This window comes from Vidua macroura, chromosome 1, assembly GCF_024509145.1.
Source record: "Vidua macroura isolate BioBank_ID:100142 chromosome 1, ASM2450914v1, whole genome shotgun sequence".
Lineage (NCBI taxonomy): Eukaryota > Metazoa > Chordata > Aves > Passeriformes > Viduidae > Vidua > Vidua macroura.
Window position 1 is genome coordinate 152,090,313 of NC_071571.1, and position 19,992 is coordinate 152,110,304.

Consider the following 19,992-nt stretch of genomic DNA (forward strand, 5'->3'; position numbering starts at 1 on the left):
CCCTTGGTTTGGTGGATGTGGTGGCATCCAGTCAAAAATTGGACCTGCTGACCCTGAATGTCTTTCCCAACCTGAAGGATTCCAGGAAAACAGAACTGCTCCAAAGCCTCCAGCTCCCTGGCAGGCTGTCACTCTCGCTGTGGCTGTCTGGGCTGTGAGCACAAGGCGTTGGATGTCTGTTTATTTGTATTATTTATTAAGCAAATTATTTCTGTGCCCAGCATATGGAAACACGCCATAAATAAAACACAGCAGAGTCTTAAATTTTGCTGCTCTTCACAGGCAAATGTCCCTCAGCCCTCCTTACCCTATCACAACTAACCTCTGTAAATAACATCCCGAGCTTGCTGTCAGTGCCAAAAGACATTGCAGAGCAAATCCAGCCTCCTGCCATCTTCTGGAGGAGAATTGGCAGGAGTCATTGACACCAAAAATGCAGCTCTGCACCTCCAGGAGAAACTTCCTAATGAGCAGAGTGGAGCACAGGAAGAGCAGATCCTCTTGTATTTGGGAGTTGCCACATGACATCTAAAGACAATTCCATCTCCAGCTGTCTTCCAAATGGCTTTGAGCAAGGCTCCAAGAGGGAATTTTTTAGACAGGGGAGTTTTACTAAGGAGCAAAAATCTATCATGACCTGCAGGACAAAATAGAAATCCACACACGGGGTCAGGCTGGGTTCCAGGTTCAGCCTAAAGCCCAGACTATTCCAATTTGCACCAGCATTGAAGATGCAATAAGTGAGAGATGCCTCTCTGTGAATTAAGGTGCCGAGGAGATAATGTACCAAAGTCAAAACCAGGGATTTTATTTAACAATAAATGCGGGGTTAAGAGATTGAACTGGATAGGAAACAGGATAGTGAGAAGGAAAGAGGGGGGAAAGTGAGGATGGAGTGGGGAAGAGATCAAACATAGGACAGTACAGGACGTTTGTCTCCAGCAGTGTCCCATCGGTCCTTTGTCACCCTGCGCCTCTCTGCACTGGGCTATCCATCGTTCGTGTGGAGGTGAGGACCCCAGATCGTTCATCCAGGGTTGACACCTTTCTCCACTCTAAGGGCATCCAGGGAGGCACTTTCCCAGTTGCCCTGTGAAAAAAAGAATGGGTTTCCTTTCATTTACCTGCAATGCTGAGGCCCAAGGAGCATTTCACAGCTCCCAACCCCACCTCCCTGGGGACAGGGTGGGGATGCACCCTCACAATGCAGCCCGGGCCTAAGGTCAGCTTCTGTGGGATTCTACAATGTAGCACTGTCATCCTTCCTCAGCCGGCTCTCCCTGACCAGGCTGCCTTGCTGCTGGCATGGGATGAGGGGCTGAGGCCAGCAGCAGGACCTACCTTTGGCAAGTGGTGGCCTTGGTCACCCGGTGCTGGCCCCGGGCTCACTCCTCCGGCTGCCCCCTGAGGCAGCTGCAGGAGAAAAGGCGGCGCAGAGCCCGCCGGGCCCTCTTGGCCGTGAAGCGCCATCGCCGTGGGGCCGGGGGCTGCGGGACGGCTGCGCTGCCAGCGGGGTCGGCAGCAACGCTGCGGGCCAGGGGCTGGGCAGGCGCCGGGCAAGCTCCTGCCGGCGCCTCATCCCCGCAGGGCTTTTCCTGGGCAGGGGCGGCCTGGGCACGGCCAGCCTCCGTGCCTGCCGCGTCGGCCTCGTCCGCGGCATCGGCAGGCGCGGCGCAAACCGCAAACACCTTTGCTTCCTCGGGGAGAGGCTCGCTGTGCCCCTGGTCGCTGAGGTCGCTGTCCGGAGGAGTAGCTGCTGGCTCTAACTCTTCGTCTCGCGGCGGGATCGACAACGGGCTCTCTACTTCTCCGGCCCGCTCTCCTGCCGCTTCTTCTTGCTCCCACTTCTCCAGGAGCTCGTTCAGAAGAGTTTCCAGCGACGGCGAATCCTCAGAGTCAGACACCAGATCCGCGAACAGCTCAGGATACACAAGCTCTGAGCAGCTTTGTGTCTCTGTTGTGGCGTCTCCTGTAACTCTGTAATTGCTGCGTGGCACCGAGGGGTCTGCAGCTGGTTCCAGGGTGGCACCTGATGGATCTCTGAGGACGCACCTGGACCTCACGGAGCTTTCTTCGTTGCCCATGGAGGAGAAGATGTCTCCAAAGAGCTCTGCATGCGTTTTCTCTTCCACCACCTTCCCCAGCTCCTCTCTCTTGTTGCACATAATCTGTAGCATATCATCATGCCCCATGCACAGCTGCTTGTGAAATGCAGCGTGCTTGGCTGGCCCACGAGTTGCCCTCTCCTCACAGGGGCCTCCAGACAAAGGAGAAGCTGAGAAGACTGAGCATTCCTCAGGCTCTGGTGGGAGGACGAGCTTGCTCTGCCCCTCGTCCCAGGGATCTTCAGCCAGGCCGCAAGCTTCTGCCTCTACCTTGTCCACTTTCAGTGAGGAAAATGACACACTCTGCAGGTCTCTGTGCCACTCTCCTGCTGCCTGTGTTTCTGGGAGCTCTTCCTCCTCCCACTTCTCCTCCAGTTCCTCTACAGAAGTGTCCCAGGGCTGCGAGTTTCCAGAGGCAGAGCTCTGCTTTGCCAACTGCACTGGGGACAGGAGCTCAGAGCACTTTGTTGTCTCTTCTGTGGACCTCTGCGTTGAGCTGGAAGCACTGGACGGCTCCTGGGGCTCTGCATCCACCTCATGCTTGGCATTTGACTGCTGGCAGGTGCAGGTGGATGCCATCGACGTGTCTTCTAACAGGTATGGGCCCAGGCCTCCATCAAGATCTTTGTAGGTGTTGCCACCAAGCCCTGCCTGCACCTCAAGCAGCTTCTTTGTCTCAAAGCATATCAGGAACTTCCAGCCCAGCTGGGCCCCAGTGCCTAGTGGCACACAGCATGCCGGTGGCACAGGTGGAAGGCGATGTCCCTGCCTTGCTGCTGACCCTTGCCACAGCCCTTCCATTCTGCTTCCCAGGGAAGGTGTTCCCTGGGCTCTGCCTGCAGCCAGCGTGCCCCATGGAGGAGGTGGTACTCGCTCGGGCTGGCCCCTGGCCATGGGGCCCACAGCACGTGCTGTGCCTCTGGGAGAGGATCCAGAGGCTGCTGCTGCTGCTGGCAGAGGGGGCAGCTTAACGCAGTCAGTGGATGCCCTTGAGCTTTGAGCACTGAGCTGCTGTGGAGGGGTCAGTGTCAACTGAGGGCCGTGGAGAGGCGGCAAGTCCGACACGGACAATCTCCGTGGCCCTGTGACACTGCTGCGGGGCACGGAGCGCCCGCCCCCCTGGTTGCCCCTGCGTGTGCGGGACCTGGTGGGGCTCCATGATGGGATGGGTCTGGGGAACAGAGTGGGCCTGTCCCCAGGGATGGGTGTGATGGTTGTCCAGGTGACCTGAGCTGCTGCCTGTGGCTGCCTGGGGGTCACCTGTGGGAAGCAGGAGGAGGCATGGGATGGAGGCGGCTGTGTGAGCACAGTGTCCCCCACGTGCCTGCAAGCCCAGGCCTGGCCCCGAGGCAGGTGCTGGCCACAGCAGCCAGGCTGGGCCGGGCTCCCAGCTGGGCTCGCTGCCTCTGGGGCATTGCTGTGCCTGGGCCATCCCAGCACCGGCCCCTGCGCAGAGCATGGCCTGGTGCCAGGCCTGGCTGTCTCTGCCCCAGGGCTTCCCCCAGCTCCCACTGCAGGCTGTCCCTCCATCCCCGGCCCTCACCTGTTGCTGCCGCCGCTGGTACAGCAGTGGCTGCCCCTCACGGGGCTGGCTGCGAGCATTCTTCTCCTGCTTCTTTGACATTGTGGCAGTGCTCTAATGACCACTGGCCACAATCACCCAGGGGAGCTGCTGCCTCCAGAGAAGCTGCTGCCTCCTCAGAGTGCTGCTCTCCTGGGAGTGGCCACTGCAGGGTCTGGCAGCCCCAAGGGTCATGACGTGCACCTGCATCACAGTGGCCTCTGGGCACGATGTCACTGCGGGTCACCAAGGCCTGCTGGGCATGGCCGCCCTTTCTCCCAGAGGCCTGGCGGTTTCCATGCTGATGGCCCTGGACACAAAGGCCTTTTTAATGCCTTTGCCCCTCAACTTTGCCTATGCTTGTTCCTCTCCCAGTGACCCACAGCTCTCTGTTGTCTCACCTTTTGGTTCTCCCCTAAACATCCCCAGGGAAGCCCAGTGCCAAAGTGCCAGAGTGCTTTGCCCATCCACATCACTATGTGTCCCAGCCCTTGACACTGACCTCAGGTACAAAGATCATCACAAAGGCAAAAGTTCCATTTGAACTTAATCTGGCGGCTGCTGTGAAAGTCTCTAAAAAGTGAGTTTAATAAAAAAGATAAATAACAAAGCAGAGCCAAGGAAAATGTCCGTTCTTTATTTCGGCAAGGGTGCAGAGGGGTGGCATTTTGGTCAGGTACATGCTAGTGGCATCCTGGCATTCTGTGTCAGCTATACCACCCAACCCCTTGAATGGTAGTCCAGCTATCTCTTGCCTCTTTGTCATAAATATATGACATATTCCAGATCAGAGGTAAGAGTATAGTTAATCGATAGGCTTTCTCCTTTATGGGTCATAATTAATGTAATAATATAACATCTCATGTAATGAGTTCATTGCATGCGGTTTACATGTTGGGTGGATAGAATTTGGTTTTTCTTCTGACAGGATAAGCAGGAGGATTATAAACAGTAAACACTCTAAAGCCAAATGTTAAAAAAATAACCAAGGCACAACCAAAATGCTGGTACCAAATACAGACAGTTTTCACAAATATCATCACAGGTAGGCAGGTTCTGTTTAATACCTCTGTCAATTACCTGCATGAGGCACCCTCAGTCAGTTTGCAGCTGACACCAAGGTGGTGGGAGCGTCAATTTTCTGGAGGGTAGGAAGGCTCTACCGTCAGATGGGGCCAGGCTGGCTGGATGGATGTTGTGAGGCCAGAGGAGTAAGATTCAAGAAGAGCAAGGCCTGGCTCCTGCCCTTATGTCCCAAGAAGACCCTGCAGGACCTGCAGGCTGGGGCCAGAATGGCTGGAAAGCTGCCCAGCAGGAAAAATCCTCAGAGTGCTGGTTGACAGTGGCCAAATGTGAGCCAGCGTGTGGCCAAGTGGACAAGGAGGTCAGAGGCCTCCTGGCCTTCTGTGCAGCACTAGTGTGGCAGCAGGACGAGGGCAGTGACTGTCCCTCTGTGCAGGGCACTGCAGAGGCCACACCTCGAGTGCTGGCTGACCCTGTTAAGATGCAATCAGTGAGAGATGCCTATGCCCAAACTAAGGTGCCAACAAGACCGTCTATCAGAGTGAACAATGGGGGCTTTATTGAACAGTAAATGTGGGGTAGAGAGAAAGGGATGGGAAAGAGGATAATGAGAAGGAAAGAATGGGAAGAGCAAGGGTTGGGCTGGGCTGGGGTGAGGTGGGGAAGAACAAGAGTGGGATTGAGTGGGGAAGAGTGGGAGTGGGGAGGGGAAGATGTCAGGACAGAGGAAAGTTCAAGACGCTGGTCACAAGCGGCGTCCCGTTGCTCCTTCCCCAGTGTGAGCTTCTGCACTGGGGCCCTGGTGCTTCTTATGGAGTTGAGGACACCAGGTCATTCAGCCGGGGTTAACACCTTTCACCAGTCTATGTTGTTGCTGGTATCCAGGGAGGCATTTTCCTATCTGCCATGTGAAGAGAGAATGGGTTCGCATTCATTTACCTGCAGTGCTGAGGCCCAAGGAGCATTTCCCAGCTTCAAATGCAGCCTGGAGCAGAGTGGGCATGCACCCCCACAGTGCAGCACTGTGGGATTATGCAATCATCAGCACTGTCACCCTTCCTCACCCAGCTCTCCCTGACCAGGCTGCCTTGCTGCTGGCATGGGGTGAGGGGCTGGGGTTGGCAGCAGGACCTACCCTTGGCAAGTGGTTGCCTTGGCCACCATCCACCCATCCATCCATGCATCCCGTCTTTGGATCACCCTGGTGCCGTTACCTCAGGGACCTGCCGCTGCCCCGGGGAGCCGGGCATCCTCAGGGCGAGCCGGCATCTTTGCTGAACGCCCTGGTGCTGGCCCCGAGCTCACTCCTCCGGCTGCCCCCTGAGACAGCTGCAGGAGAAAAGGCGGCGCAGAGCCCGCCGGGCCCTCTTGGCCGTGAAGCGCCATCGCCGTGGGGCCGGGGGCTGCGGGACGGCTGCGCTGCCAGCGGGGCCGGCAGCAACGCTGCGGGCCAGGGGCTGGGCAGGCGCCGGGCAAGCTCCTGCCGGCGCCTCATCCCCGCAGGGCTTTTCCTGGGCAGGGGCGGCCTGGGCACGGCCAGCCTCCGTGCCTGCCGCGTCGGCCTCGTCCGCGGCATCGGCAGGCGCTGCGCAAACCGCAAACACCTTTGCTTCCTCGGGGAGAGGCTCGCTGTGCCCCTGGTCGCTCAGGTCGCTGTCCGGACGAGTAGCTGCTGGCTCTAACTCTTCGTCTCGCGGCGGGATCGACAACGGGCTCTCTACTTCTCCGGCCCGCTCTCCTGCCGCTTCTTCTTGCTCCCACTTCTCCAGGAGCTCGTTCAGAAGAGTTTCCAGCGACGGCGAATCCTCAGAGTCAGACACCAGGTCCGCCAACAGCTCAGGAGACACAAGCTCTGAGCAGCTTTGTGTCTCTGTTGTGGCGTCTCCTGTCACTCTGTAAGTGCTGTGTGGCACCGAGGGGTCTGCAGCTGGTTCCAGGGTGGCACCTGATGGATCTCTGAGGACGCACCTGGACCTCACGGAGCTTTCTTCGTTGCCCATGGAGGAGAAGATGTCTCCAAAGAGCTCTGCATGCGTTTTCTCTTCCACCACCTTCCCCAGCTCCTCTCTCTTGTTGCACATAATCTGTAGCATATCATCATGCCCCATGCACAGCTGCTTGTGAAATGCAGCGTGCTTGGCTGGCCCACGAGTTGCCCTCTCCTCACAGGGGCCTCCAGACAAAGGAGAAGCTGAGAAGACTGAGCATTCCTCAGGCTCTGGTGGGAGGACGAGCTTGCTCTGCCCCTCGTCCCAGGGATCTTCAGCCAGGCCGCAAGCTTCTGCCTCTACCTTGTCCACTTTCAGTGAGGAAAATGACACACTCTGCAGGTCTCTGTGCCACTCTCCTGCTGCCTGTGTTTCTGGGAGCTCTTCCTCCTCCCACTTCTCCTCCAGTTCCTCTACAGAAGTGTCCCAGGGCTGCGAGTTTCCAGAGGCAGAGCTCTGCTTTGCCAACTGCACTGGGGACAGGAGCTCAGAGCACTTTGTTGTCTCTTCTGTGGACCTCTGCGTTGAGCTGGAAGCACTGGACGGCTCCTGGGGCTCTGCATCCACCTCATGCTTGGCATTTGACTGCTGGCAGGTGCAGGTGGATGCCATCGACGTGTCTTCTAACAGGTATGGGCCCAGGCCTCCATCAAGATCTTTGTAGGTGTTGCCACCATGCCCTGCCTGCACCTCAAGCAGCTTCTTTGTCTCAAAGCATATCAGGAACTTCCAGCCCAGCTGGGCCCCAGTGCCTAGTGGCACACAGCATGCCGGTGGCACGGGTGGTAGGCGATGTCCCTGCCTTGCTGCTGACCCTTGCCACAGCCCTTCCATTCTGCTCCCCAGGGAAGGTGTTCCCTGGGCTCTGCCCGCAGCCAGCGTGCCCCATGGAGGAGGTGGTACTCGCTCTGGCTGGCCCCTGGCCATGGGGCCCACAGCACGTGCTGTGCCTCTGGGAGAGGATCCAGAGGCTGCTGCTGCTGCTGGCAGAGGGGGCAGCTTAACGCAGTCAGTGGATGCCCTTGAGCTTTGAGCACTGAGCTGCTGTGGGGGGGTCAGTGTCAACTGAGGGCCGTGGAGAGGCGGCAAGTCCGACACGGACAATCTCCGTGGCCCTGTGACACTGCTGCGGGGCACGGAGCGCCCGCCCCCCTGGTTGCCCCTGCGTGTGAGGGACCTGGTGGGGCTGCGTGACGGGATGGGTCTGGGGAACAGAGTGGGCCTGTCCCCAGGGATGGGTGTGATGGTTGTCCAGGTGACCTGAGGTGCTGCCTGTGGCTGCCTGGGGGTCACCTGTGGGAAGCAGGAGGAGGCACGGGATGGAGGCGGCTGTGTGAGCACAGTGTCCCCCACGTGCCTGCAAGCCCAGGCCTGGCCCCGAGGCAGGTGCTGGCCACAGCAGCCAGGCTGGGCCGGGCTCCCAGCTGGGCTCGCTGCCTCTGGGGCATTGCTGTGCCTGGGCCATCCCAGCACCGGCCCCTGCGCAGAGCATGGCCTGGTGCCAGGCCTGGCTGTCTCTGCCCCAGGGCTTCCCCCAGCTCCCACTGCAGGCTGTCCCTCCATCCCCGGCCCTCACCTGTTGCTGCCGCCGCCGGTACAGCAGTGGCTGCCCCTCACGGGGCTGGCTGCGAGCATTCTTCTCCTGCTTCTTTGACATTGTGGCAGTGCTCTAATGACCACTGGCCACAATCACCCAGGCGATCTGCTGCCTCCAGAGAAGCTGCTGCCTCCTCAGAGTGCTGCTCTCCTGGGAGTGGCCACTGCAGGGTCTGGCAGCCCCAAGGGTCATGACATGCACCTGCATCACAGTGGCCTCTGGGCACGATGTCACTGCGGGTCACCAAGGCCTGCTGGGCATGGCCGCCCTTTCTCCCAGAGGCCTGGCGGTTTCCATGCTCATGCCCCTGGACACAAAGGCCTTTTTAATGCCTTTGCCCCTCAACTTTGCCTATGCTTGTTCCTCTCCCAGTGACCCACAGCTCTCTGTTGTCTCACCTTTTGGTTCTCCCCTAAACATCCCCAGGGAAGCCCAGTGCCAAAGTGCCAGAGTGCTTTGCCCACCCACAGCACTATGTGTCCCAGCCCTTGACACTGACCTCAGGTACAAAGATCATCACAAAGGCAAAAGTTCCATTTGAACTTAATCTGGCGGCTGCTGTGAAAGTCTCTAAAAAGTGAGTTTAATAAAAAAGATAAATAACAAAGCAGAGCCAAGGAAAATGTCCGTTCTTTATTTCGGCAAGGGTGCAGAGGGGTGGCATTTTGGTCAGGTACATGCTAGTGGCATCCTGGCATTCTGTGTCAGCTATACCACCCAACCCCTTGAGTGGTTGTCCAGCTATCTCTTGCCTCTTTGTCATAAATATATGACATATTCCAGATCAGAGGTAAGAGTATAGTTAATCGATAGGCTTTCTCCTTTATGGGTCATAATTAATGTAATAATATAACATCTCATGTAATGAGTTCATTGCATGCGGTTTACATGTTGGGTGGATAGAATTTGGTTTTTCTTCTGACAGGATAAGCAGGAGGATTATAAACAGTAAACACTCTAAAGCCAAATGTTAAAAAAATAACCAAGGCACAACCAAAATGCTGGTACCAAATACAGACAGTTTTCACAAATATCATCACAGGTAGGCAGGTTCTGTTTAATACCTCTGTCAATTACCTGCATGAGGCACCCTCAGTCAGTTTGCAGCTGACACCAAGGTGGTGGGAGCGTCGATTTTCTGGAGGGTAGGAAGGCTCTACCGGCAGATGGGGCCAGGCTGGCTGGATGGATGTTGTGAGGCCAGAGGAGTAAGATTCAAGAAGAGCAAGGCCTGGCTCCTGCCCTTATGTCCCAAGAAGACCCTGCAGGACCTGCAGGCTGGGGCCAGAATGGCTGGAAAGCTGCCCAGCAGGAAAAATCCTCAGAGTGCTGGTTGACAGTGGCCAAATGTGAGCCAGCGTGTGGCCAAGTGGACAAGGAGGTCAGAGGCCTCCTGGCCTTCTGTGCAGCACTAGTGTGGCAGCAGGACGAGGGCAGTGACTGTCCCTCTGTGCAGGGCACTGCAGAGGCCACACCTCGAGTGCTGGCTGACCCTGTTAAGATGCAATCAGTGAGAGATGCCTATGCCCAAACTAAGGTGCCAACAAGACCGTCTATCAAAGTGAACAATGGGGGCTTTATTGAACAGTAAATGTGGGGTAGAGAGAAAGGGATGGGAAAGAGGATAATGAGAAGGAAAGAATGGGAAGAGCAAGGGTTGGGCTGGGCTGGGGTGAGGTGGGGAAGAACAAGAGTGGGATTGAGTGGGGAAGAGTGGGAGTGGGGAGGGGAAGATGTCAGGACAGAGGAAAGTTCAAGACGCTGGTCACAAGCGGCGTCCCGTTGCTCCTTCCCCAGTGTGAGCTTCTGCACTGGGGCCCTGGTGCTTCTTATGGAGTTGAGGACACCAGGTCATTCAGCCGGGGTTAACACCTTTCACCAGTCTATGTTGTTGCTGGTATCCAGGGAGGCATTTTCCTATCTGCCATGTGAAGAGAGAATGGGTTCGCATTCATTTACCTGCAGTGCTGAGGCCCAAGGAGCATTTCCCAGCTTCAAATGCAGCCTGGAGCAGAGTGGGCATGCACCCCCACAGTGCAGCACTGTGGGATTATGCAATCATCAGCACTGTCACCCTTCCTCACCCAGCTCTCCCTGACCAGGCTGCCTTGCTGCTGGCATGGGGTGAGGGGCTGGGGTTGGCAGCAGGACCTACCCTTGGCAAGTGGTTGCCTTGGCCACCATCCACCCATCCATCCATGCATCCCGTCTTTGGATCACCCTGGTGCCGTTACCTCAGGGACCTGCCGCTGCCCCGGGGAGCCGGGCATCCTCAGGGCGAGCCGGCATCTTTGCTGAACGCCCTGGTGCTGGCCCCGGGCTCACTCCTCCGGCTGCCCCCTGAGGCAGCTGCAGGAGAAAAGGCGGCGCAGAGCCCGCCGGGCCCTCTTGGCCATGGAGCACCATCGCCGTGGGGCCGGGGGCTGCGGGACGGCTGCGCTGCCAGTGGGGCAGGCAGGAACGCTGCGGGCCAGGGGCTGGGCAGGCGCCGGGCAAGCTCCTGCCGGCGCCTCATCCCCGCAGGGCTTTTCCTGGGCAGGGGCGGCCTGGGCACGGCCAGCCTCCGTGCCTGCCGCGTCGGCCTCGTCCGCGGAATCGGCAGGCGCTGCGCAAACCGCAAACACCTTTGCTTCCTCGGGGAGAGGCTCGCTGTGCCCCTGGTCGCTCAGGTCGCTGTCCTGAGGAGTAGCTGCTGGCTCTAACTCTTTGTCTCGCGGCGGGATGGACAATGGGCTCTCTACTTCTCCGGCCCGCTCTCCTGCCGCTTCTTCTTGCTCCCACTTCTCCAGGAGCTCGTTCAGAAGAGTTTCCAGCGACGGCGAATCCTCAGAGTCAGACACCAGGTCCGCCAACAGCTCAGGAGACACAAGCTCTGAGCAGCTTTGTGTCTCTGTTGTGGTGTCTCCTGTCACTCTGTAAGTGCTGCGTGGCACCGAGGGGTCTGCAGCTGGTTCCAGGGTGGCACCTGATGGATCTCTGAGGACGCACCTGGACCTCACGGGGCTTTCTTCGTTGCCCATGGAGGAGAAGATGTCTCCAAAGAGCTCTGCATGCGTTTTCTCTTCCACCACCTTCCCCAGCTCCTCTCTCTTGTTGCACATAATCTGTAGCATATCATCATGCCCCATGCACAGCTGCTTGTGAAATGCAGCGTGCTTGGCTGGCTCACAAATTGCCCTCTCCTCACCAGGGCCTCCAGACAAAGGAGAAGCTGAGAAGACTGAGCATTCCTCAGGCTCTGGTGGGAGGACGAGCTTGCTCTGCCCCTCGTCCCAGGGATCTTCAGCCAGGCCGCAAGCTTCTGCCTCTACCTTGTCCACTTTCAGTGAGGAAAATGACACACTCTGCAGGTCTCTGTGCCACTCTCCTGCTGCCTGTGTTTCTAGGAGCTCTTCCTCCTCCCACTTCTCCTCCAGTTCCTCTACAGAAGTGTCCCAGGGCTGTGAGTTTCCAGAGGCAGAGCTCTGCTTTGCCAACTGCACAGGGGACAGGAGCTCAGAGCACTTTGTTGTCTCTTCTGTGGACCTCTGCGTTGAGCTGGAAGCACTGGACGGCTCCTGGGGCTCTGCATCCACCTCATGCTTGGCATTTGACTGCTGGCAGGTGCAGGTGGATGCCATCGACGTGTCTTCTAACAGGTATGGGCCCAGGCCTCCATCAAGATCTTTGTAGGTGTTGCCACCATGCCCTGCCTGCACCTCAAGCAGCTTCTTTGTCTCAAAGCATATCAGGAACTTCCAGCCCAGCTGGGCCCCAGTGCCTAGTGGCACACAGCATGCCGGTGGCACAAGTGGTAGGTGATGTCCCTGCCTTGCTGCTGACCCTTGCCACAGCCCTTCCATTCTGCTTCCCAGGGAAGGTGTTCCCTGGGCTCTGCCTGCAGCAAGAGTGCCCCATGGAGGAGGTGACACATGCTTTCGCTGGCCCCAGGACATGGGGCCCACAGCACGTGCTGTGCCTCTGGGAGAGGATCCAGAGGCTGCTGCTGCTGCTGGCAGAGGGGGCAGCTTAACACAGTCAGTGGATGCCCTTGAGCTTTGAGCACTGAGCTGCTGTGAAGGGGCCAGTGTCAACTGAGGGCCGTGGAGAGGCGGCAAGTCCGACACGGACAATCTCCGTGGCCCTGTGACACTGCTGCGGGGCACGGAGCGCCCGCCCCCCTGGTTGCCCCTGCGTGTGCGGGACCTGGTGGGGCTCCATGACGGGATGGGTCTGGGGAACAGAGTGGGCCTGTCCCCAGGGATGGGTGTGATGGTCGTCCCGGTGACCTGAGCTGCTGCCTGTGGCTGCCTGGGGGTCACCTGTGGGAAGCAGGAGGAGGCACGGGATGGAGGCGGCTGTGTGAGCACAGTGTCCCCCACGTGCCTGCAAGCCCAGGCCTGGCCCCGAGGCAGGTGCTGGCCACAGCAGCCAGGCTGGGCCGGGCTCCCAGCTGGGCTCGCTGCCTCAGGGCATTGCTGTGCCTGGGCCATCCCAGCACCGGCCCCTCCGCAGAGCATGGCCTGGTGCCAGGCCTGGCTGTCTCTGCCCCAGGGCTTCCCCCAGCTCCCACTGCAGGCTGTCCCTCCATCCCCGGCCCTCACCTGTTGCTGCTGCCGCTGGTACAGCAGTGGCTGCCCCTCACGGGGCTGGCTGCGAGCATTCTTCTCCTGCTTCTTTGACATTGTGGCAGTGCTCTAATGACCACTGGCCACAATCACCCAGGGGAGCTGCTGCCTCCAGAGAAGCTGCTGCCTCCTCAGAGAGCTGCTCTCCTGGGAGTGGCCACTGCAGGGTTTGGCAGCCCCAAGGGTCATGACGTGCACCCGGGTCACAATGGCCTCTGGGCACGATGTCACTGCGGGTCACCAAGGCCTGCTGGGCATGGCCGCCCTTTCTCCCAGAGGCCTGGCGGTTTCCATGCTGATGGCCCTGGACACAAAGGCCTTTTTAATGCCTTTGCCCCTCAACTTTGCCTACGCTTGTTCCTCTCCCAGTGACCCACAGCTCTCTCGTCTCTCACCTTCTGGTTCTCCCCTAAACATCCCCAAGGAAGCCCAGTGCCAAAGTACCAAAGTGCTTTGCCCACCCACATCACTATGTGTCCCAGCCCTTGACACTGACCTCAGGTACAAAGATCATCATAAAGGCGAAAGTTCCATTTGAACTTAATCTGGCGGCTGCTGTGAAAGACTCTAAAAAGTGTGTTTAAAAAAAAAAAGATAAATAACAAAGCAGAGCCAAGGAAAATATCCGTTCTTTACTTCAGCAAGGGTGCAGAGGGGCAGCATTTTGGTCAGGTACATGCTAGTGGCATCCTGGCATTCTGTGTCAGCTATACCACCCAACCCCTTGAGTGGTAGTCCAGCTATCTCTTGCCTCTTTGTCATAAATATATGACATATTCCAGATCAGAGGTAAGAGGATAGTTAATCAATAGGCTTTCTCATTTATGGGTCATAATTAATATAATAATATAACATCTCATGTAATGAGTTCATTGCATGCGGTTTACATGTTGGGTGAATAGAATTTGGTTTTTCTTCTGACAGGATAAGCAGGAGGATTATAAACAGTAAACACTCTAAAGCCAAATGTAAAAAAAATAACCAAAGCACAACCAAAATGCTGGTACCAAATACAGACAGTTTTCACAAATATCATCACAGGTAGGCAGGTTCTGTTTAATACCTCTGTCAATTATCTGGATGAGGCACCCTCAGTCAGTTTGCAGCTGACACCAAGGTGGTGGGAGCGTCAATTTTCTGGAGGGTAGGAAGGCTCTACCGGCAGATGGGGCCAGGCTGGCTGGATGGATGTTGTGAGGCCAGAGGAGTAAGATTCAAGAAGAGCAAGGCCTGGCTCCTGCCCTTATGTCCCAAGAAGACCCTGCAGGACCTGCAGGCTGGGGCCAGAATGGCTGGAAAGCTGCCCAGCAGGAAAAATCCTCAGAGTGCTGGTTGACAGTGGCCAAATGTGAGCCAGCGTGTGGCCAAGTGGACAAGGAGGTTAGAGGCCTCCTGGCCTTCTGTGCAGCACTAGTGTGGCAGCAGGACGAGGGCAGTGACTGTCCCTCTGTGCAGGGCACTGGGGAGGCCACACCTCGAGTGCTGGCTGACCCTGTTAAGATGCGATCAGTGAGAGATGCCTATGCACGAACTAAGGTGCCAACAAGACCATCTATCAAAGTGAACAATGGGGGCTTTATTGAACAGTAAATGTGGGGCAGAGAGAAAGGGATGGGAAAGAGGATAATGAGAAGGAAAGAATGGGAAGAGCAAGGGTTAGGCTGGGTTGGGGTGAGGTGGGGAAGAACAAGAGTGGGATTGAGTGGGGAAGAGTGGGAGTGGGGAGGGGAAGATGTCAGACAGAGGAAATTTCGAGATGCTGGTCACAAGTGGCGTCCCATTGCTCCTTCCCCAATGGGAGCTTCTGCACTGGGGCCCTGGTGCTTCTTATGGAGTTGAGGACACCAGGTCATTCAGCCGGGGTTAACACCTTTCACCAGTCTATGTTGTTGCTGGTATCCAGGGAGGCATTTTCCTATCTGCTATGTAAAGAGAGAATGGGTTTGCCTTCATTTATCTGCAATGCTGAGGCCCAAGGAGCATTTCCCAGCTTCAAATGCAGCCTGGAGCAGAGTGGGCATGCACCCCCACAATGCAGCACTGTGGGATTATGCAATCATCAGCACTGTCACCCTTCCTCACCCAGCTCTCCCTGACCAGGCTGCCTTGCTGCTGGCATGGGGTGAGGGGCTGGGGTTGGCAGCAGGACCTACCCTTGGCAAGTGGTTGCCTTGGCCACCATCCACCCATCCATCCATGCATCCCGTCTTTGGATCACCCTGGTGCCGTTACCTCAGGGACCTGCCGCTGCCCCGGGGAGCTGGGCATCCTCAGGGCGAGCCGGCATCTTTGCTGAACGCCCTGATGCTGGCCCCGGGCTCACTCCTCCGGCTGCCCCCTGAGACAGCTGCAGGAGAAAAGGCGGCGCAGAGCCCGCCGGGCCCTCTTGGCCGTGAAGCGCCATCGCCGTGGGGCCGGGGGCTGCGGGACGGCTGCGCTGACAGCGGGGTCGGCAGCAACGCTGCGGGCCAGGGGCTGGGCAGGCGCCGGGCAAGCTCCTGCCGGCGCCTCATCCCCGCAGGGCTTTTCCTGGGCAGGGGCGGCCTGGGCACGGCCAGCCTCCGTGCCTGCCGCGTCGGCCTCGTCCGCGGCATCGGCAGGCGCTGCGCAAACCGCAAACACCTTTGCTTCCTCGGGGAGAGGCTCGCTGTGCCCCTGGTCGCTCAGGTCGCTGTCCGGAGGAGTAGCTGCTGGCTCTAACTCTTCGTCTCGCGGCGGGATCGACAACGGGCTCTCTACTTCTCCGGCCCGCTCTCCTGCCGCTTCTTCTTGCTCCCACTTCTCCAGGAGCTCGTTCAGAAGAGTTTCCAGCGACGGCGAGTCCTCAGAGTCAGACACCAGGTCCGCCAACAGCTCAGGAGACACAAGCTCTGAGCAGCTTTGTGTCTCTGTTGTGGCGTCTCCTGTCACTCTGTAAGTGCTGTGTGGCACCGAGGGGTCTGCAGCTCGTTCCAGGGTGGCACCTGATGGATCTCTGAGGACGCACCTGGACCTCACGGGGCTTTCTTCGTTGCCCATGGAGGAGAAGATGTCTCCAAAGAGCTCTGCATGCGTTTTCTCTTCCACCACCTTCCCCAGCTCCTCTCTCTTGTTGCACATAATCTGTAGCATATCATCATGCCCCATGCACAGCTGCTTGTGAAATGCAGCGTGCTTGGCTGGCTCACGAGTTGCCCTCTCCTCACCAGGGCCTCCAGACAAAGGAGAAGCTGAGAAGACTGAGCATTCCTCAGGCTCTGGTGGGAGGACGAGCTTGCTCTGCCCCTCGTCCCAGGGATCTTCAGCCAGGCCGCAAGCTTCTGCCTCTACCTTGTCCACTTTCAGTGAGGAAAATGACACACTCTGCAGGTCTCTGTGCCACTCTCCTGCTGCCTGTGTTTCTGGGAGCTCTTCCTCCTCCCACTTCTCCTCCAGTTCCTCTACAGAAGTGTCCCAGGGCTGCGAGTTTCCAGAGGCAGAGCTCTGCTTTGCCAACTGCACTGGGGACAGGAGCTCAGAGCACTTTGTTGTCTCTTCTGTGGACCTCTGCGTTGAGCTGGAAGCACTGGACGGCTCCTGGGGCTCTGCATCCACCTCATGCTTGGCATTTGACTGCTGGCAGGTGCAGGTGGATGCCATCGACGTGTCTTCTAACAGGTATGGGCCCAGGCCTCCATCAAGATCTTTGTAGGTGTTGCCACCATGCCCTGCCTGCACCTCAAGCAGCTCCTTTGTCTCAAAGCATATCAGGAACTTCCAGCCCAGCTGGGCCCCAGTGCCTAGTGGCACACAGCATGCCGGTGGCACGGGTGGTAGGCGATGTCTCTGCCTTGCTGCTGACCCTTGCCACAGCCCTTCCATTCTGCTCCCCAGGGAAGGTGTTCCCTGGGCTCTGCCCGCAGCCAGAGTGCCCCATGGAGGAGGTGGTACTCGCTCGGGCTGGCCCCTGGCAATGGGGCCCACAGCACGTGCTGTGCCTCTGGGAGAGGATCCAGAGGCTGCTGCTGCTGCTGGCAGAGGGGGCAGCTTAACGCAGTCAGTGGATGCCCTTGAGCTTTGAGCACTGAGCTGCTGTGGGGGGGCCAGTGTCAACTGAGGGCCGTGGAGAGGCGGCAAGTCCGACACGGACAATCTCCGTGGCCCTGTGACACTGCTGCGGGGCACGGAGCGCCCGCCCCCCTGATTGCCCCTGCGTGTGCGGGACCTGGTGGGGCTGCGTGACGGGATGGGTCTGGGGAACAGAGTGGGCCTGTCCCCAGGGATGGGTGTGATGGTCGTCCCAGTGACCTGAGCTGCTGCCTGTGGCTGCCTGGGGGTCACCTGTGGGAAGCAGGAGGAGGCATGGGATGGAGGCGGCTGTGTGAGCACAGTGTCCCCCACGTGCCTGCAAGCCCAGGCCTGGCCCCGAGGCAGGTGCTGGCCACAGCAGCCAGGCTGGGCCGGGCTCCCAGCTGGGCTCGCTGCCTCTGGGGCATTGCTGTGCCTGGGCCATCCCAGCACCAGCCCCTCCGCAGAGCATGGGCTGGTGCCAGGCCTGGCTGTCTCTGCGCCAGGGCTTCCCCCAGCTCCCACTGCAGGCTGTCCCTCCATCCCCGGCCCTCACCTGTTGCTGCTGCCGCTGGTACAGCAGTGGCTGCCCCTCACGGGGCTGGCTGCGAGCATTCTTCTCCTGCTTCTTTGACATTGTGGCAGTGCTCTAATGACCACTGGCCACAATCACCCAGGGGAGCTGCTGCCTCCAGAGAAGCTGCTGCCTCCTCAGAGAGCTGCTCTCCTGGGAGTGGCCACTGCAGGGTTTGGCAGCCCCAAGGGTCATGACGTGCACCCGGGTCACAATGGCCTCTGGGCACGATGTCACTGCGGGTCACCAAGGCCTGCTGGGCATGGCCGCCCTTTCTCCCAGAGGCCTGGCGGTTTCCATGCTGATGGCCCTGGACACAAAGGCCTTTTTAATGCCTTTGCCCCTCAACTTTGCCTACGCTTGTTCCTCTCCCAGTGACCCACAGCTCTCTCGTCTCTCACCTTCTGGTTCTCCCCTAAACATCCCCAAGGAAGCCCAGTGCCAAAGTACCAAAGTGCTTTGCCCACCCACATCACTATGTGTCCCAGCCCTTGACACTGACCTCAGGTACAAAGATCATCACAAAGGCAAAAGTTCCATTTGAACTTAATCTGGCGGCTGCTGTGAAAGACTCTAAAAAGTGTGTTTAAAAAAAAAAAGATAAATAACAAAGCAGAGCCAAGGAAAATATCCGTTCTTTACTTCAGCAAGGGTGCAGAGGGGCAGCATTTTGGTCAGGTACATGCTAGTGGCATCCTGGCATTCTGTGTCAGCTATACCACCCAACCCCTTGAGTGGTAGTCCAGCTATCTCTTGCCTCTTTGTCATAAATATATGACATATTCCAGATCAGAGGTAAGAGGATAGTTAATCAATAGGCTTTCTCATTTATGGGTCATAATTAATATAATAATATAACATCTCATGTAATGAGTTCATTGCATGCGGTTTACATGTTGGGTGAATAGAATTTGGTTTTTCTTCTGACAGGATAAGCAGGAGGATTATAAACAGTAAACACTCTAAAGCCAAATGTAAAAAAAATAACCAAAGCACAACCAAAATGCTGGTACCAAATACAGACAGTTTTCACAAATATCATCACAGGTAGGCAGGTTCTGTTTAATACCTCTGTCAATTATCTGGATGAGGCACCCTCAGTCAGTTTGCAGCTGACACCAAGGTGGTGGGAGCGTCAATTTTCTGGAGGGTAGGAAGGCTCTACCGGCAGATGGGGCCAGGCTGGCTGGATGGATGTTGTGAGGCCAGAGGAGTAAGATTCAAGAAGAGCAAGGCCTGGCTCCTGCCCTTATGTCCCAAGAAGACCCTGCAGGACCTGCAGGCTGGGGCCAGAATGGCTGGAAAGCTGCCCAGCAGGAAAAATCCTCAGAGTGCTGGTTGACAGTGGCCAAATGTGAGCCAGCGTGTGGCCAAGTGGACAAGGAGGTTAGAGGCCTCCTGGCCTTCTGTGCAGCACTAGTGTGGCAGCAGGACGAGGGCAGTGACTGTCCCTCTGTGCAGGGCACTGGGGAGGCCACACCTCGAGTGCTGGCTGACCCTGTTAAGATGCGATCAGTGAGAGATGCCTATGCACGAACTAAGGTGCCAACAAGACCATCTATCAAAGTGAACAATGGGGGCTTTATTGAACAGTAAATGTGGGGCAGAGAGAAAGGGATGGGAAAGAGGATAATGAGAAGGAAAGAATGGGAAGAGCAAGGGTTAGGCTGGGTTGGGGTGAGGTGGGGAAGAACAAGAGTGGGATTGAGTGGGGAAGAGTGGGAGTGGGGAGGGGAAGATGTCAGACAGAGGAAATTTCGAGATGCTGGTCACAAGTGGCGTCCCATTGCTCCTTCCCCAATGGGAGCTTCTGCACTGGGGCCCTGGTGCTTCTTATGGAGTTGAGGACACCAGGTCATTCAGCCGGGGTTAACACCTTTCACCAGTCTATGTTGTTGCTGGTATCCAGGGAGGCATTTTCCTATCTGCTATGTAAAGAGAGAATGGGTTTGCCTTCATTTATCTGCAATGCTGAGGCCCAAGGAGCATTTCCCAGCTTCAAATGCAGCCTGGAGCAGAGTGGGCATGCACCCCCACAATGCAGCACTGTGGGATTATGCAATCATCAGCACTGTCACCCTTCCTCACCCAGCTCTCCCTGACCAGGCTGCCTTGCTGCTGGCATGGGGTGAGGGGCTGGGGTTGGCAGCAGGACCTACCCTTGGCAAGTGGTTGCCTTGGCCACCATCCACCCATCCATCCATGCATCCCATCTTTGGATCACCCTGCTGCCGTTACCTCAGGGACCTGCCGCTGCCCCGGGGAGCCGGGCATCCTCAGGGCGAGCCGGCATCTTTGCTGAACGCCCTGGTGCTGGCCCCGGGCTCACTCCTCCGGCTGCCCCCTGAGGCAGCTGCAGGAGAAAAGGCGGCGCAGAGCCCGCCGGGCCCTCTTGGCCGTGAAGCGCCATCGCCGTGGGGCCGGGGGCTGCGGGACGGCTGCGCTGACAGCGGGGCCGGCAGCAACGCTGCGGGCCAGGGGCTGGGCAGGCGCCGGGCAAGCTCCTGCCGG

The 19,992-nt window shown here is 57.7% G+C and overlaps 1 protein-coding gene and 4 long non-coding RNA genes across 5 annotated transcripts; all 5 read right to left on the bottom strand.

Moving 5' to 3' along the window:
- Window positions 1–784: 784 nt before the first annotated feature.
- LOC128810200 (uncharacterized) lies at window positions 785–1,679 on the bottom strand. Its single transcript, XR_008437975.1, has 2 exons — window positions 1,342–1,679; window positions 785–1,090 (listed from the first exon to the last, which is right to left on the bottom strand). It is a non-coding gene; the product is annotated as an uncharacterized LOC128810200 (long non-coding RNA).
- A 4,311-nt stretch (window positions 1,680–5,990) lies between these two features.
- Window positions 5,991–8,355, bottom strand: LOC128810161 (uncharacterized). The gene is made up of 2 exons (XM_053982826.1): window positions 8,254–8,355; window positions 5,991–7,970 (listed from the first exon to the last, which is right to left on the bottom strand). The coding sequence occupies exons 1-2, from the start codon at window positions 8,332–8,334 to the stop codon at window positions 5,991–5,993; spliced, it is 2,061 nt and encodes a 686-aa protein (XP_053838801.1). The 5' UTR covers window positions 8,335–8,355.
- Window positions 8,356–9,828: 1,473 nt separating this feature from the next.
- LOC128816883 (uncharacterized) lies at window positions 9,829–10,842 on the bottom strand. Its single transcript, XR_008440043.1, has 2 exons — window positions 10,430–10,842; window positions 9,829–10,195 (listed from the first exon to the last, which is right to left on the bottom strand). It is a non-coding gene; the product is annotated as an uncharacterized LOC128816883 (long non-coding RNA).
- A 3,594-nt stretch (window positions 10,843–14,436) lies between these two features.
- LOC128816295 (uncharacterized) lies at window positions 14,437–15,255 on the bottom strand. Its single transcript, XR_008439855.1, has 2 exons — window positions 15,035–15,255; window positions 14,437–14,800 (listed from the first exon to the last, which is right to left on the bottom strand). It is a non-coding gene; the product is annotated as an uncharacterized LOC128816295 (long non-coding RNA).
- A 3,787-nt stretch (window positions 15,256–19,042) lies between these two features.
- LOC128816505 (uncharacterized) lies at window positions 19,043–19,686 on the bottom strand. Its single transcript, XR_008439927.1, has 2 exons — window positions 19,641–19,686; window positions 19,043–19,406 (listed from the first exon to the last, which is right to left on the bottom strand). It is a non-coding gene; the product is annotated as an uncharacterized LOC128816505 (long non-coding RNA).
- Between the last annotated feature and the right edge of the window lie 306 nt (window positions 19,687–19,992).